The sequence below is a fragment of the Podarcis bocagei genome (genome assembly GCF_964188305.1).
Source record: "Podarcis bocagei genome assembly, chromosome: 4".
NCBI classification, from domain to species: domain Eukaryota; kingdom Metazoa; phylum Chordata; class Lepidosauria; order Squamata; family Lacertidae; genus Podarcis; species Podarcis bocagei.
This window is the reverse complement of record NC_138128.1, coordinates 99260962-99274500: the sequence shown is the minus strand read 5'-3', so window position 1 is coordinate 99274500 and position 13539 is coordinate 99260962. Positions and strand designations below refer to the sequence as shown.

The window sequence follows — 13539 nt, the reverse complement described above, 5'->3', positions numbered from 1 at the left end:
ACATATTAAACAAAACCCCTCTGTGTAATAGACTCTCCAAGGCAGGGGTTATGTGAATATTGCCCAGAATTCCTTCAGCCAGTCAGTGACAGCATTTTAGGTGGAACGCTCTACAAAGATCACGAAGTGCTGTGACCTACGTGGCTTAATGCCGTGAGTGCCTGGCAGTGAACGAGTCTAAGAGATGTCTCAAGAGCAAGCAGCAGTGACCATGGCAGAGCAGCTCAGCCCATTGGGCTTCACCGAGGGAGGGAGGGGGTTACACTGAGTTGTTATGAAGCTTGTGAAGGGTAGCAAGAATGGAGACCAGAATGGAACAAGAGAGGCTCCACTGCCCTCTGTTGGAGATTAGCAACCAAACCTAATAATCACATATGCTGGCTAGTTAGCTTAAGAAAGGGCTAACACCACATCCAGTACTGCTGATAAACATATATTCAGACCATAGAAAAAAATACAGTTGGTAGAGAGGGCTCTGTGTGATGTCATTTCCCCTGGAGAGGAAGGAGCATATAGTACTTCCTGTTCCTCTCTCTCTTCCTTTGACCAGTGTTGGATGTAGATGTGACTCCACTTGCTCCAGCTTTAGGTACATGCTGTAAATATAAGTATTTTGACTGCATAGTTTTTACTGCTGCCATTGCTGTGAATTAATGCAAGATTAAAAGTTATAAGCGGGGTAAGAAGGAGGAAGCCAGCTTCCTTCATTAGCTGGACTTGCTCAAAACAAGGTTTTACAACCTAATTCCTAAGCTTTTGATTCTGCTGCCAAGTATGGGATTTTGAGGGGGGCCGCTAGGGGGCGCATTGGAAGATGGCCGACAGTACCATCTCTCTGGCTCACACGAGGTAATTAAGAGGCTGATATGGGAGTATGCAGCCTCCCTGTGTCACCCCAAGAGAATGGGGAACACTGCCTTGCCTGCTGTTGCCATATTTCACCCCCGGATTCGAAAGAAGGGGGTGAGGGCACTAGGCACAAAGCCCTCGGGTGGGCTGGCTCTCCCGGACGCTGTCTCTGATTGCGCAGCTAGTTGCAGAGCTCAAAATAAACAATTAGAAAAAGAAGCAAATGCACATAACTTCAAGTGAAGATCGGGAGTAAAGACTGCTAATTAATGGGATCTCTGTGAAGCGGAGCGATGGGCTGGACAATAAATCAAGAGAAGACTCATCATTAAAAGATTGGTATGTCGGAGTGAAACTGAAAAGGGGGGGGGAGGAAAAAACTTTTTTCTTCTTATGTGAGTACCTAATAACCCCCCCCCGAGAAAGAATCGTTGCAATTACTGATCACAAGCAGGAGATTAAGAACTGTGTGGAAATAAATTACTAATCAAAGAGAGGACTTGTGGGAACATCGGGAAAGGAAGGAAAGCTTTGTGACGCAGTAACAAATAGGGATTCGTTACGGCAGGCCTGCCCACAGCAGGACGAGGGGGAGGAGGACCAGGGTTATCGGAATGTGAATGTATGGTTATCAGAATGTGAGTTTGACCTGGCAGGGCCCCCTGAGAAAATTGATGACAGACTGGCAGGCCTATGGAAATCAACAGACAGACTGTGGGAATGTTCTGTACAGAGATGTGGAAATGGCGTCTGTCCTTTATGTGATATGGCTCTTGGAGAAGCGTAAAATCCACACAGGATATGTTTGTTTTCAACCCGCTTGTGAAGACTACCAGAGATCACAAAGAAAGGAATATATGATAACAACAAGAAGATGAGGAAAATAGTAAAGAGACTATCTGGACAGAACTGTGTAATTAATGCAGCAGCAAGAGTGATGTTTGGATCCCTTTCGGAGCTCGAAGTATGGGTACCCCCAACAAATTTTTTTAAAAAATTGGCTGTGTAATTTGGAACTAATGTGATTTGGAATTAATGTGATCTGATTGGCCTGTTAATAAAAATTATTATATAAAAAAAGAATGGGATTTTGAAACTCTATTCAGTCCCCACACATGAGCTCCTGGAGGGAGAAATTGCAACTGATATATTTTCTCCTACCCATTAAAACCCATCCCACACCCCCATTGATTGTTAGTAAGCTCTCCTTGAGTCACCATGGCAGACTGGGAGTGCAAGACTCAGGCCCATGTTGTGCTTCCCTGGGTGGAGCCAGGCTGTTTTGAGCCCTAGGCAAGGCTACCTACTTGCGCCCCAAGCAAAACACGTGTCTTGTAGGAAAAAAAGAGAAACACAAAACTTGAAACTGCTAAATTTATTTTAAATTGCCTTTTCCTTTACAAAATGTTCCCAGCAATTTCTTCAGGTCAAGCCCTGATGCTTGGGCATGTTCAGCTGATAATACTTCCCAAGCCAACTACAGTGGTGCCTCGCAAGACGAAAAGAATCCGTTCTGCAAGTCTCTTCGTCTTGCGTTTTTTTCCGTCTTGCGAAGCAAGCCCATTAGCAGATTAGCGCTATTAGCGGCTTAGCGGGCTTAGCGGCGTAGCGGATCAGCTGATTAGCGGCTTAGCGGATCAGCTGTTAAGCGGCTTAGCGGATCAGCTGATAAGCGGCTTAGCGGCTTGGGAAAAGGGGGGGGGAGGAAAAAAACCCCACAGGAACTCGCAAGACATTTTCGTCTTGCGAAGCAAGCCCATAGGAAATTCGTTTTGCGAAGCACCTCCAAAACGGAAAACCCTTTCGTCTAGCGGGTTTTCCGTCTTGCGAGGCATTCGTCTTGCGGGGCACCACTGTAGTCACTTTTGCAACATTGTTGAGTGTATGTAAGCTTTTACAAGCTTGCGCTTCGAGAAACTGTGTTCACCGCTTGCCACTGGCACGGGAAGAAGTGTGAGAAGGATCCTTAGAGCATCAGAAACATTCAGCCCATTATGCAAGAGTTTTTGTTGTAGTATGAAGAGAAGCCTTCCTTATAGCTGCATAGACTTTGGAAGTCTTTGAGCTATTGTTATAAGTTCACAGCACAGGTTTTCAGCATCAATATATTGGTTTCTATTGTTCAGCAATGATTTTTCCAAATTCTCATATGTCTTAAGTAAACCTTCAGTAGATTTTTTGTTGTCACTGTATATGCCATAGAGGAAGACAAAGAAGGAATTATATTGTGGTAGCTTTTGGAATCCCTCTTCAACAGATTGTATGGCCATGTCTACGTAAGTCAGCTTGTTGGAAACCTACTTTGATAGACCTGATTTAAGTTTCTAAATGATCGGTATTCCTCTCGTGAAGACAGAATTCCTCTCACGTGAAGACAGAATTGCTCCAATGTTCTTCCAGTCTTTTGAACCTGCTTCTTGTAGTGATGATGCACCATTTTTTTTTTTTTTTGCTGAAAAACCTACAGCAAAAACAAGAAGCCACATCTTTTGAGGTTGATGGCACACTTCTTCACCATTTGCTAGTCTCCTCTTGTAGCGTATAAGAGAAAATGTTCCTGTCTTTGGGAAACTCATGTGATACAACCTGCTGTGGTCCATGTTGCATTATAAAATGTCACAAATTATTTCTGCAATAGTTAGGCCAGTTAGCAGGGTCTCTGTAATTCAGGTCAGGCACAATACCATCTTCTTTTGCAGATGTTGCAGTGCTTTCACTTTTCTTGACATCCTCTTTTTCCTCAGTGTGTTTTCCAGAAATATCTCCAATTTGTGAAACTTCTATCTTAGAGTTTATGTCGTTCTCAGTAGGAGCACACATTCAACTCCCTCAGTGCTGGTTTCAACAAGTATATAGTCATATTTTTGTTCTTCAATTGCTTTCTGTGCACAAAGGTATTTCAAGAAAAACCTCTCTCGCTTTGCTTGCTGCTTAGCTTTTTCTGCCTATCATTTGCAGTACTGAGCTCCAGCCATATCTCACTAGAAAAATGAATAGATTTTCTAGATAAAATTAAGATGCGACTGAAAGATTAAAAATTAAGTGTATTTTCACTTTGCGCATGTGTGTAATACAACATCAATCAACTTGATGGTCTATTACATATATACATAAAAACAATTCTAATGTATGGATTACTTCAAAAATGATAACATTCTTCAAAACTTAAAAAAGTAAAATATTATCAGAAACTTAGAAAATATAACACAAATAATCTGTGTAAAACTGTGGCTCTCCAAGGTCAGTACTGGGCCCTAAGTGACTTCCTAGTTAGCCTAGCACAACTGCGTTGGCCCTGATCCCCTCTCCCCTCCCCAAAGAATATTAGGAACTAGTTTGTTAAGAATTCTGGCAGCTGCAGTTCTGTGAGGATGAAACTAGAATTCCTAGGACTCTTTGGGGGAACTCAATGTACTTTAAATGTGTGTTTGTAGTGCTTTCGATATATAATGTTTCAGAAGGAGAGAGGGGAATCAGTGGCTGCCATTTTCAAAGAACAAGAATAAGTAAAACTGAATTCTGCAAACGGTACATTTTGCAAATTGGGTAGAGCTGCACGGTTCTGTTTTGCTTAATTTATTCTGCAGGGTTGTTTTTGCTGCTGCTGCTGCTGCTTCTGTTGTTCTTATTATGATGTATGTCAGGTGAAGCCCCAAGCACCTGGAATCTTCTTCAGGCACCCTGCAGGCACTGGCCACCTACTTAGGGCTAGTCTCTTGCTGCTCCTTTTCCGTTTTGCTTTTAATGAAAGCTCTGTTCTTCTCCCAGTACCGCAGTTGATGCTTTCCCGGCCCTGCATTCCTGACACACAGTCTTGCCTAAGAAGATGCTGGAGGGTTTGGATGGTTAGATTGTTTGCATGTGGTGTTGGCTTGGTTGTGTTGTCACAGTCACTCAGATAGACAGCCGGGGGAAAGGGGGAAGTTTCAAATGGTCTGATGGTGTTACTGGAGGTGCGGCCTGCACATGATTGTGAAGGAGGGGAGTTTTACATTGAAGAAGAGACAGGATCAGGTTTGGGTCCTGGGGGATATGTGTATAGTATAAAAACTTTAGGCAGTATTGTGGGCTATAGTGAACAAGGCTAATAAAGTGGTCCTGTGGTTGTAGAATAAATAATATATTAATATTAATATATTATTATATTAGAGTGGACTGTAGAACTCCCACCTCCTATGTACAGTGGTACCTTGGTTTAAGAACAGCTTAGTTTATGAACAACTTGGATTAAGAACGCTGCAAAAGTAGATGCTTTGGTTTGTGAACTCTGCCTTGGAAGAAGAACATGTTTCGCTTCCTGTTGAGTGTGTTCCATTTGTAAATTGAGCCCCCACTGCTATGGGAGAGCACGCCTTGGTTTAAGAATGCTTTGGTTTAAGAACAGACTTCCGGAACGGATTAAGTTCGTAAACCAAGGTACTGCTGTACTAGTGTTCTGTTTGCCACGAAGGATGTTTTGTTTACACAAGGGCAGAGCATTTGGAAGTGGCATATTCTGTCTGTCTGAAGTGGCACAGCCCATTCTACTGCCTCATTCCCACTTCATGCTTCCACAGGTGTAAATCCAGTCTCAGGTATGGCATGAGTGAGGGTAGATTTCTAGGAGGAGTCCAAAAATGTCTCTACATTTGTAGAATGAGAGTTTAATTTATATGCTGGTTGTGCTTTCAAGTAAGTAGTTATTTGAGCCGGATGTATGCTCCTGGAGTTTGGAATGACTTTCATTTGGGAGGTCCATGGAGATTTAATAAGCTGCAGTTGCAGAAACACTGAGTTGGATACAAGCCTACAGGAAAAATGAAAGAAATTAGATGGACAATTTATTTGTTTTCCTTTGCTCTAAATATTTTATATCTCTCATTACCACCAACCTCAAAACCAATTTTAGTCCATCTTTACTAGCTGGGTTTGCTTGTTTGATGTGCCTCTTTTTGTGTATGCTTGGGATGTCCTCCAGAATTTGATCAGAACAAAATAGCCCAGTTTTATAATTTGGTACATGAAATTACAGAACAGAAGCAACACTTTTCTAAAGCAGGCCAGTGGAAAACAACAAAACGTGGCTTTATTTGACAATAAATCTTGTGCTTGGCATTGCATGCTGGGATGTGATAAATCTGTTTGAATGTCACTACATCAACAGTAGTGAGTACCATCATAAAAAAGATCACAAATTTTTATTTAGAGCATTTAAAGCTGAATAAAAATGATTAAATTTATTCTCTGGAGATGTGTAACATTTATGTATGAAACAACAAACGATTCATCTTTGGCGGATGGGAGTTCATTTGGAATTATGCGCATGGAACCTGCAAGGGGCAGAGGAGGCGAGGAAGGTTTTCAGCAGAACCTTCTCAACTTTCTCTCCTGAAGTCACCCTTTTGATTAAAGGGGCTCCGGGCAACCCCTTTATTCTATATTACTTTTGAATCCAGGCCTTTTTCGATGGCTGAGAGGCTTTACAGTAGGGAGAGGATGGGTGGTAGTGGAGGATCATCATTCCTTCTAGCAGCAAACTTGGGTTTAGTTCCTTCCAGTTGGGACATAAACTCCCTGGGTACCCAGAATTACATATACCGTATTTTTTGCTCTATAAGACTCACTTTTTCCCTCCTAAAAAGTAAGGGGAAAACGTGTGTGCGTCTTATGGAGCGAATGCAGGCTGTGCAGCTATCCCAGAAGCCAGAACAGCAAGAGGGATTGCTGCTTTCGCTGTGCAGCGATCCCTCTTGCTGTTCTGGCTCCTGAGATTCAGAATATTTTTTTTCTTGTTTTCCTCCTCCAAAAACTAGGTGTGTCTTGTGGTCTGGTGCGTCTTATAGAGCGAAAAATACGGTACTTGTTCTTTACAAAGTTCTGTTTTTCTTTAAATTTCCAACAACCATTGAAGGAAAATGAGAGGTGGGGGCAGGTCTAAAGAAATCAGAAGTCAGGGAGAGTGTAATTCCCCTTCTCATCTTCATATGATTACTGTGGAGGGACTGTGCAGTTTCCCCCAGCCCTTATGCTGCATGAGTCTAAGTATTAAGTCTGTGACTAAGAGCAATTGAAATACTGAATGTTTGTATGTTAGTTAAAAACACTCAGTGGAAGGTTGGGGGGGGGGTGAGGCAATGGACCTACTCAAGCCCCTGACAATGTATAGTAAATGTCCAGGACTGGGAGGGCTGTAGTCCCCGAGGGTTAAAAAATTATCACTGTACAACACACTGTATTTTATATGTCTATAAAATGAAGAGGGACAAAATATGCCCTGTATCCCCTTGCTGAAGTTCACATCACTACACTTAGAAGTGGTGGAATGGCAGTGCTCACCTGACATGTGAACGGTCCTGTTACTGACTGGGTGGGAGAGGTTGGTGCTGTGCAAATACCCTGGCAGGAGTACTGGATTAGCTCCGCCAATGCATTTGCACTGCTCCAACCTCACTGTCACCTCGCCTATTGAGAATTGCCCATTGAAACCAATGGAGATAGGTTACACGTGTGTGCACACCCCACTGCCACAAAGCCACAAATGTGGGGAAATCTCCCAGTGAAGAAAACCCCCAAAGCAGCCCCATGGGACAGAGCATGAAATGCTGGCTGACTGTTGGGGAGTGAGAGAAAAGGGAAACTGACGGGGTAGAGGGAGAGAAGGGGATGGTCAAGATCTTGACCAGAAGCTGCCCCCCCCGGGCAGCTGTTTTTGTAGGGCCCCATTTGTCAAAGTGCAGTCCAAATGAACCACCAAGGGAAATGGTTGGTACATGGTTGAGTGACAAGCACAGTGGATGGCCATTGCAACTAAACAGCTAGTTTCTGAGAGAAAACTGAATGTACAATTTAAACATAAAATTTTATTCAATTCTTATTTTTCGACATATATTTAAATAAGTGTAAATTTTTCATCTTTGTTCTCCCATATATTACTCTGGATGGTTCACATTTAGAATTTTTTGTCTTGTCTTTGTCTTTAGGCTGTGGAATCGCTACTGTGTGTCTCGAACAAATACACTGAGTTACAAAGAGTTTTTGCAGTTTCTTGGCATAAACTTGGACAAAAAAAAGAAAAAAGCTACAGAAAGCGAAGGTTCAGGTAGGCATTTTTAGGTGAATAGGGGCACAACCTTCTCCCCCATTCATGCTTTCAGGAAGATGAGATTAATATCTGAAATATAAGCAGCTATGGTATTTGGAATAAGGAAGCTGTACAACGTGCTCTATACATTTGGATAAAGCTCTGACAAGAAGAGCAGTCCTTCAAACCAGTGGAGCTAATGTTTTCAGCACTTGTATACATTGGTGTGCATTCCATGGTCTGTGACCCTGAGTTCCCGTCTGAGTTTTCCAAGCATTATGGCCATCCCAGTGGGATCTACCAGTTTCCATCCCCAAACTGAGGTCCCCTTGTCACTAAGGTTGCAAACCTGTATCTAGCTGTCATCAATTCAGACTACAGGCTGGGATCTCATATTTCTTCTACCTACAGAAAAAAAATGTATTACACATAGAAAACCAACAGTTAGGAAGAATGCTCGGCTCAGTGTATCTCTGACACCTGGTTCTCTCTGTAGAATGGACTTTTTTCTATAAAGCAGCATTTAGTCATGAAAACCTACTAATACAGTCTGAAATGTTACAATCCATTCACAGGTTTCCCAGCTCAGTGAGAACTCCTGCCCCCTGCTTCACATGCACCTTGTGGAAACCATTTCTGAAAAACGAATCATTAATGTGTTTCATTTTATTATGCAGAATATTGCGGTCATTGGTATATATACAATACAGCTCCTTATGAGCACAGAATTAGTCAAAATACCTGCAACCAAAAAGCAGCTTCTTCCATTGTAAGCAGTGGCACAACAAATTTACGTATTTTCATGAGCATGTGCTTCAGTAGCCTCAGGGCTTAGTTTGTGCTTGCAAGAGGAAACCTGTTTTGAGAACCAGGGTTTAGTACTTGGGCATGTGAAGTTATAAGAGGATAGAATGTTTCTTGCCATATGCACTGCTGAGTGACCATGAACCAACCTTGCATCCTGACTGGGTTCATTGAAAATAGGGGGCTTTCATTAGTAGCAGTAATAGTAGCAGCAGCAATAAGACTATAAAGGCCATTTCACATACAGTTAACAATTTTACAACTACCCTGCAGTGCTGGCCAGTTTTATTATAAGTATTATACAGCATACAGGACTGCCAATTTGAATATAATATTCTGGGGCCCATGCAAGCCCAGCCCTGCATGATTTATCACATGACAAAGTGCGCGCGCACACCATTTGAATGGGAATGCCCATCAACTTTGTGGGGGCCCATCCCCACAAATATTTTATTGTGGGGGCCAAAGCCCCTTGGCCCCTACAAGCTGGCTGTGAGCATGTGAGAGATGTGAGAGGGACGGAGGCTGATAATACGCTGTAGTTTAAAAACCACCTTCGTGACTGTGGCACTATTTCCTCTTGATAACAGAAAAACCCATACTGATTGCCCTTCTGGAAGGGATGTTTGACTCAAAACGTGTTGGCCATAAACTGACCTGTGTGGTTTCCTCTTCTCATCATTTTTTGAGGTGACATTTCAGCCAGAGAGCTGCCAGCCCGTGCTCCTAGCTTCTTTGAACTCTGCCATGTCTCATTTTTAGGAATTAAGCACCGTGCAGCCTCAGTTTTCAAAACTACAGTTGTAAAATGATTGTTACAAAACATATTCTACCGGGGAGAAAGGGAAACAGATACACAGGGAACTAAGTTGGAAGGAAATAGCGGGTGCTGAGGGGAATGAGATTTAAGGTAGCTTGCAGAAATGGGCCAGATCCTCAAGGAAATGAGCACTTTCATTTCACTCCCACTGAAGTGGCTGAGCACTCAGAATACCTTGTGAGAGACTCTCTAGAGGCCGTAGCATTTAATGCTATATTCCAGTCTTGCCAGCCCCCAAACTAATGGAGAATCGTGATACTGAAATGTAACGGGGGGGGGGGGAGTTCTCTTATTTTTCTTTTCCTTTAAAAAGTATCTTTGGGGAACTTCCACGCAATTCTCTAAAATTGTGGAAGAAAAACATTTCAGTTTTTAGAAGCCGAGATCTCCTCCAAACTGCTACTTAAACTTCAGAACAGTATTAAATATTTTATTAGTTCCATTGACGTTTTGAACATAGATGACAGCAATAGCATTTTCCCATGCTAGTGCTGTAATATACACAAATATATTATGAGAGAAATGCAACATTGATCTTTTTTGGCATCATGCAAGGTTATGGAATTAAACCGTAGTCTTTACTAATACAAATCAAGGTCAGTGTAGAGAAGGTTGAATAAAGAGAGCATCTACTCATGATGTAGTTTAACTGGATTTTAAAACATAGTATGGAAGTTTTATCCTTCTCTTGGTATTCTCCATGGGAAGAAATCAGGAGCAGGCTTCTCTGACCCTCCTCTCCTCCTGCCCCTTATAGTACTGTTTGCTTGCAGGGTATGCCTAGATTTTGTATGAAGATTAGGTGAAACTACTTTGCATAAATTGCTGGGAGCCTTCTAGCTACTTCTGTTCTCTTCACTTGCACAGTATTTTGGATTTTCATAGAAAAGTAAGAAAAACATTTATAGTCTTTGCTACGGCTAAACTCATTTCTTTTTCTAAGGTTTGATTTTCATAATACAACTGGCATGTTCGTTAAGGGAGGGAATTTTGTGCAAATAGCATGAAAATAGAAAGTGTTTCTCTGTTTTGATCCACGTCATGGGTGCTAGTTAGAGACCAGAACTTTGCCTTTGGGACTTGAGGAGTGTCTGCCCCGGGCTCCATGCTTCACCTCTAAACCCTGGACTAGAAGCAGCACCTCTTTGGGACTTGAAGCATAACTGCTAGGAAGTCTGACCTCCTTGGACTCTGACAATAGATCTCTGGTTCTTTTTGTGTTTCCTGGGGGCGGATTGAAGTGGAGGCCTCCAGAGCAGGGATGTCATAGAATTCTGCTCAAAGTAAATGCAGATATAGAGATTCCCTCTGTCCGTCTGTTTGCTCAGTGTTCAGAAAAGGAAGTCCCTGAAGTGACTAGTTTGCATTTGTTCACAGTGGGGTTTTCAAACCAGTAGATGACATGTAATTAATGATGTACTTCTTGACATGTCACGTTGGGTTGATGTTATCATGCGACTTAATAGATATTTAGAACCCTGTGGGGTGATGGCTAATTGATGGGCTGTTAGCTGCTTCATTTACATTGAAAGTAAACAGACAGGAAAGTGAATAACTGTGAAAAACAGAAGGTGTTTGTTTTTGGTTGATTGGGGGACAGCAAAGGTGTGAGAAAGTAATTGTTGCTTTTCCTATTTCTGAAGCATTGTTTGCTGTCAGAGGCAGCCTATATGCCAATGGAATGCATCACTCATTATTTTCACATGGAGAAAAGTAATTTTTATTGTTACCTGTGCATATTATCTGTGTTCCTCCACAGAAGTCCCAGACTGTTTTGTCAAATGGGGGTGAACCATCTGGATTAGACTGCTCAATTCCAACCACTGTAAATATGCATTTTAAAAGTAAAATTTCATTCTTCTTTTTATTATAAACTTTACTGAAAGTTTTAAAAACAGCAAGCAGAAAGCGTTGTCTTCCGAGGACTTCCGGGTTAGCGCCTCCGGCAATGGCGGATTTCCTCTGATCGGGAGGAATCCGCTCCGTGGAAATCAGGGTCTGGACCGCCACGGCGAGGCAGAGACCCATTAAAACCACAGGCGGGAGAAGCCTGTGGACGTGGGATTCGGCTGGCACCTTTTGCGCCTCCCCTACTCACGGGGAAACCTGGTTTCGGGGATCCGGAGCGACGTGGGGTGAGTGGTGCGGTGCTTCGAATCAACTGCTTCTTTCACGGAGTGAAGCCGCATTGCTGTTGCCGGAGAGCGCTGACTTTTTCCTGTGGACAATTTGACTCTAAACAACTACCCGTGAGTAGAACGGAAAATTGGATCTCTAAACATCTTAATTTGGCACCGAAACAGGAAGGTTTCAAACAGGAAGTCCGCCTTCCTCTTTTGTAAATAGATTGAAGCAAAGACATTGCAAGCTAAAGTCTGGAAAGCTTTTTGTAAAGGATTAAATCTCCATCGGTTAAAATTACTAAACCCCCCTTGGAAGCAGGAGAAGAGGGGGAAAATTTTTTAGATCGCCTAAGCCTGCAGGAGAGAGAGTGAGGAAAGATAAATTACCACCGTTTTGAACCTGGGAACGGGCTGCCAGTAAGATCGACTTTTGGGAAAGTTCATTGACTGTGAATAAAACGTATGTTGACAGATAGTTAAATAAGGGAAATATATTGTTTCCATTGTTTCCCTTTGCACTTAAAAAGGAGCAAAAAAGTAACTGAAAATCGAAACTAACTTTATTGCTGGATCTGTGCTTAAAAGGATGGATACAAATAGAAGTTGTTTCCCCTAGAGGGAGCTTTTGAAACTGTTGCAGGAGTGGAGCTGGGGAATTTTCCAGCTGCAGAGATTAAAGACCGTGAGAATCAGAGATTGACCTTGGACAAGAATGTTGACAGAAGAAGCCTTAGTGATTGCATTTTGCAAGACAAGTGCTTTATTGGAACAGCTTCATGAGAAGACGGATGTGATGATTATTAAAATTGACAATTTGGGACAAAAAATGACTGATTTGGGACAAAAAGTGAATACCTATACAGAAACTACTCAGGAATTGATTCAGGAATCTGTTTTGACATGGCAAGCTGTGGAGAAGACGAAGGAGAAAGTTGTTGCTGAACCTCAAATAATTCAAGTGGAGAGAGCCCCGGCCTTACAGAGGCAATTTGATGAACATAAGCTGTTGCCTTTTACGATTGAATCTAGAGAAAGCCAGACTTGGAGGGATGGTGTCCCGATTGGATTGGAGAAGGAAAGTTGGACAGATCCCCTTCTGGCTTTTGGGATCTGGATTTGGGTCAGGGGGAGATTGGAGTTGTGGGGGCCCTTAGCTTTGGAGGGACTCTGAAACACACTCTGAAATATCTTTTGGACAGTTCTGACTATGGAGAATGGGCTGACCTGTCGAGAAGGAATAAAGACATTGTTAGGTTGGAGTTTCCCCGAGATCTACTCCTCAGTGCCAAAGGAAGGAAATTAAGAATAGAAGATCTGCAGAAGGGACATGGAAAAGAGTTAAGAGCCTCGGACAGGAGATCACCAGGTTGATGGACCATATGGAATTGATAGAAAGGACTGACAGAATCCGAGACCAGGGAGAAGAGACGGTGGAAGAAGATTGGGGGGGGGGGAGTTTAGGAAAAAAATTTATTTAGAGAAATATTGCAAAATTAATGAGTGTTAGAAAAATGTTGGAATGAAATTACACGGCTTTAGTAGAAATGGTATAAGGAGTTAAGTATAAATAAGTTTTAGGGTTTTAATGGTAAGATAAGGTTAAAATAAATTAAGATAATTAAATGACAGAAAACAGTGAAAGATGGAAAGGATTTGCTGAAATAATTAATAACTAGAACACAAAAAGGGAGGTGTGAAGAGGTCGATGAAACAAGTTAATGAAAGATAAAGATATGGAAATATTGGATGTGTTTTTAATTGTTTTTGCTTTTGTTTTTGTTTTGATGTATTGTGTCTTTTGTTTTGTTTTTTATATGTACTATAATGTATTGATTTGTATTGTTTACTTTTTCTCTCTTTTTTTACTTCTTTCTGTAATTTTT

General features: G+C 42.0%; 1 protein-coding gene across 2 annotated transcripts in view; it reads left to right on the top strand.

Moving 5' to 3' along the window:
• The window catches only part of EFCAB6 (EF-hand calcium binding domain 6), a 105801-nt gene that overhangs the window by 17247 nt on the left and 75015 nt on the right, over positions 1 to 13539 (top strand). For both annotated transcript variants that reach the window (XM_081191530.1, XM_081191529.1), the window contains exon 7: positions 7809 to 7927. In XM_081191530.1, the coding sequence (XP_081047656.1) occupies positions 7809 to 7927 (119 nt within the window). The remainder of the gene's footprint in view (positions 1 to 7808; positions 7928 to 13539) is intronic.